Genomic DNA, 1,410 nt, shown 5'->3' on the forward strand with positions numbered 1-1,410 from the left:
TTTTATATTTTATTAGTTAAAGGAGATAGGTACTCTTACTCATATTAAAGTATCAATTTAGGATTTTTTTCACTGCCTTTATAAAATATTACTCCACTGTCAGATTTCTATTCATTGTGATTTTTTATAAGCGATTTTCGGCTATAATTGAAATTGAGATACAAGATACAATTACATAGCAATCAGTATTCTAATTATAACCATGATGAGAGAAAAGAACTAGAGGCAATCTGTTTTGGGATATTACACTAGTTAAATATAAAAAACTAAAACTCAAAATGATAGGCTCCCTAAATCACTAACTACTGAGAAAAGTATTACCTTCCATATCATTTTCTTCTTTGATTTTTATAAAATGAGGAGAAAATCTATCTTTTTCATTTACCTTACTAAATTGACTAGAATATCTGAAATTGAAAGACAGAAAATCAAAAATATGTTATTATATATATTTATATTTATTCAATAAATTTTTTTATATTATAATGAAGTTGAACAATATACTAATGATATTAAAAGTAATTCATGGAATTCAAAATTTGGTAATATAATAAAAGGAATTCAAAATTTGGTATGGCATGAAATCCATAACACATCTACTATTGCAATGACTATACTTGTTTCTACATCATAATTGTGTACATTGTTTCAGACCACCACCAGCTGTCTATACATTCATAGTTGTCCAATTCCACTTGAAATAAGAATTTTTTTTTTTTATTTATTTATTGATATTTACAACTGTATAAAAAATACAACAAGTAAATTTGATCATAATGACATAATGATATGATACAGGATGTAGAGAAACTACTCAGTAGTAGAACTCTGAAATAAGAAATTAAAATTAAAATTTGGGTCAAGTTAAACAGATTTAAATCAAATGATTACAATCTTTCAAATCTGAAACACTACGACTAATCACCAAAGCACCATGGTATGTAAATAGTAAATAACAATACTTTACATGCTGAATTAAAAATTCTCATGGTCACTGAATACATACGAACGAACTTACTACAAACTTTTTCATGAAAAATTTCTGGGATACCAAAACACACTTGGAGGACAAATGGCCATGATTCTCATGACTAAGAAGACTAAAAAGAATGTCGATGAGGGATCTGTTAACAGGAGAAAGTAAGAAAAGCCAGAGAAGAGATACGATTGGGTGCTGTTCTTCCTCACGCCTTACATGCTATTTGTTTAATTAATGTAACAGTCAGACAATCTGCTGATAGACAATTTTGTATTTGACAGAAGGTGAAGTAAATAAAAGGAAAAAAAAAAATAAGTCAGATACTGGAATGAATTTAGATTTTCCAAACCTGGCTGGAAACTTGACAATTATATATACTGTCTTTTCGGACTAGAAAGAATAATGACTGATAGAATGGCAAAAAAAAAAAT

The 1,410-nt window shown here is 27.7% G+C and overlaps 1 protein-coding gene across 2 annotated transcripts in view; it reads right to left on the bottom strand.

Moving 5' to 3' along the window:
- LOC106687454 (uncharacterized) overlaps positions 1-1,410 on the bottom strand; it is a 14,066-nt gene that overhangs the window by 8,802 nt on the left and 3,854 nt on the right. For both annotated transcript variants that reach the window (XM_014431351.2, XM_067051986.1), the window contains exon 6: positions 322-407. In XM_014431351.2, coding sequence (XP_014286837.1) covers positions 322-407 — 86 coding nt within the window. The remainder of the gene's footprint in view (positions 1-321; positions 408-1,410) is intronic.

Source organism: Halyomorpha halys, unplaced genomic scaffold, assembly GCF_000696795.3.
Source record: "Halyomorpha halys isolate HHAL.00 unplaced genomic scaffold, Hhal_1.1 Scaffold965.1, whole genome shotgun sequence".
NCBI lineage: Eukaryota > Metazoa > Arthropoda > Insecta > Hemiptera > Pentatomidae > Halyomorpha > Halyomorpha halys.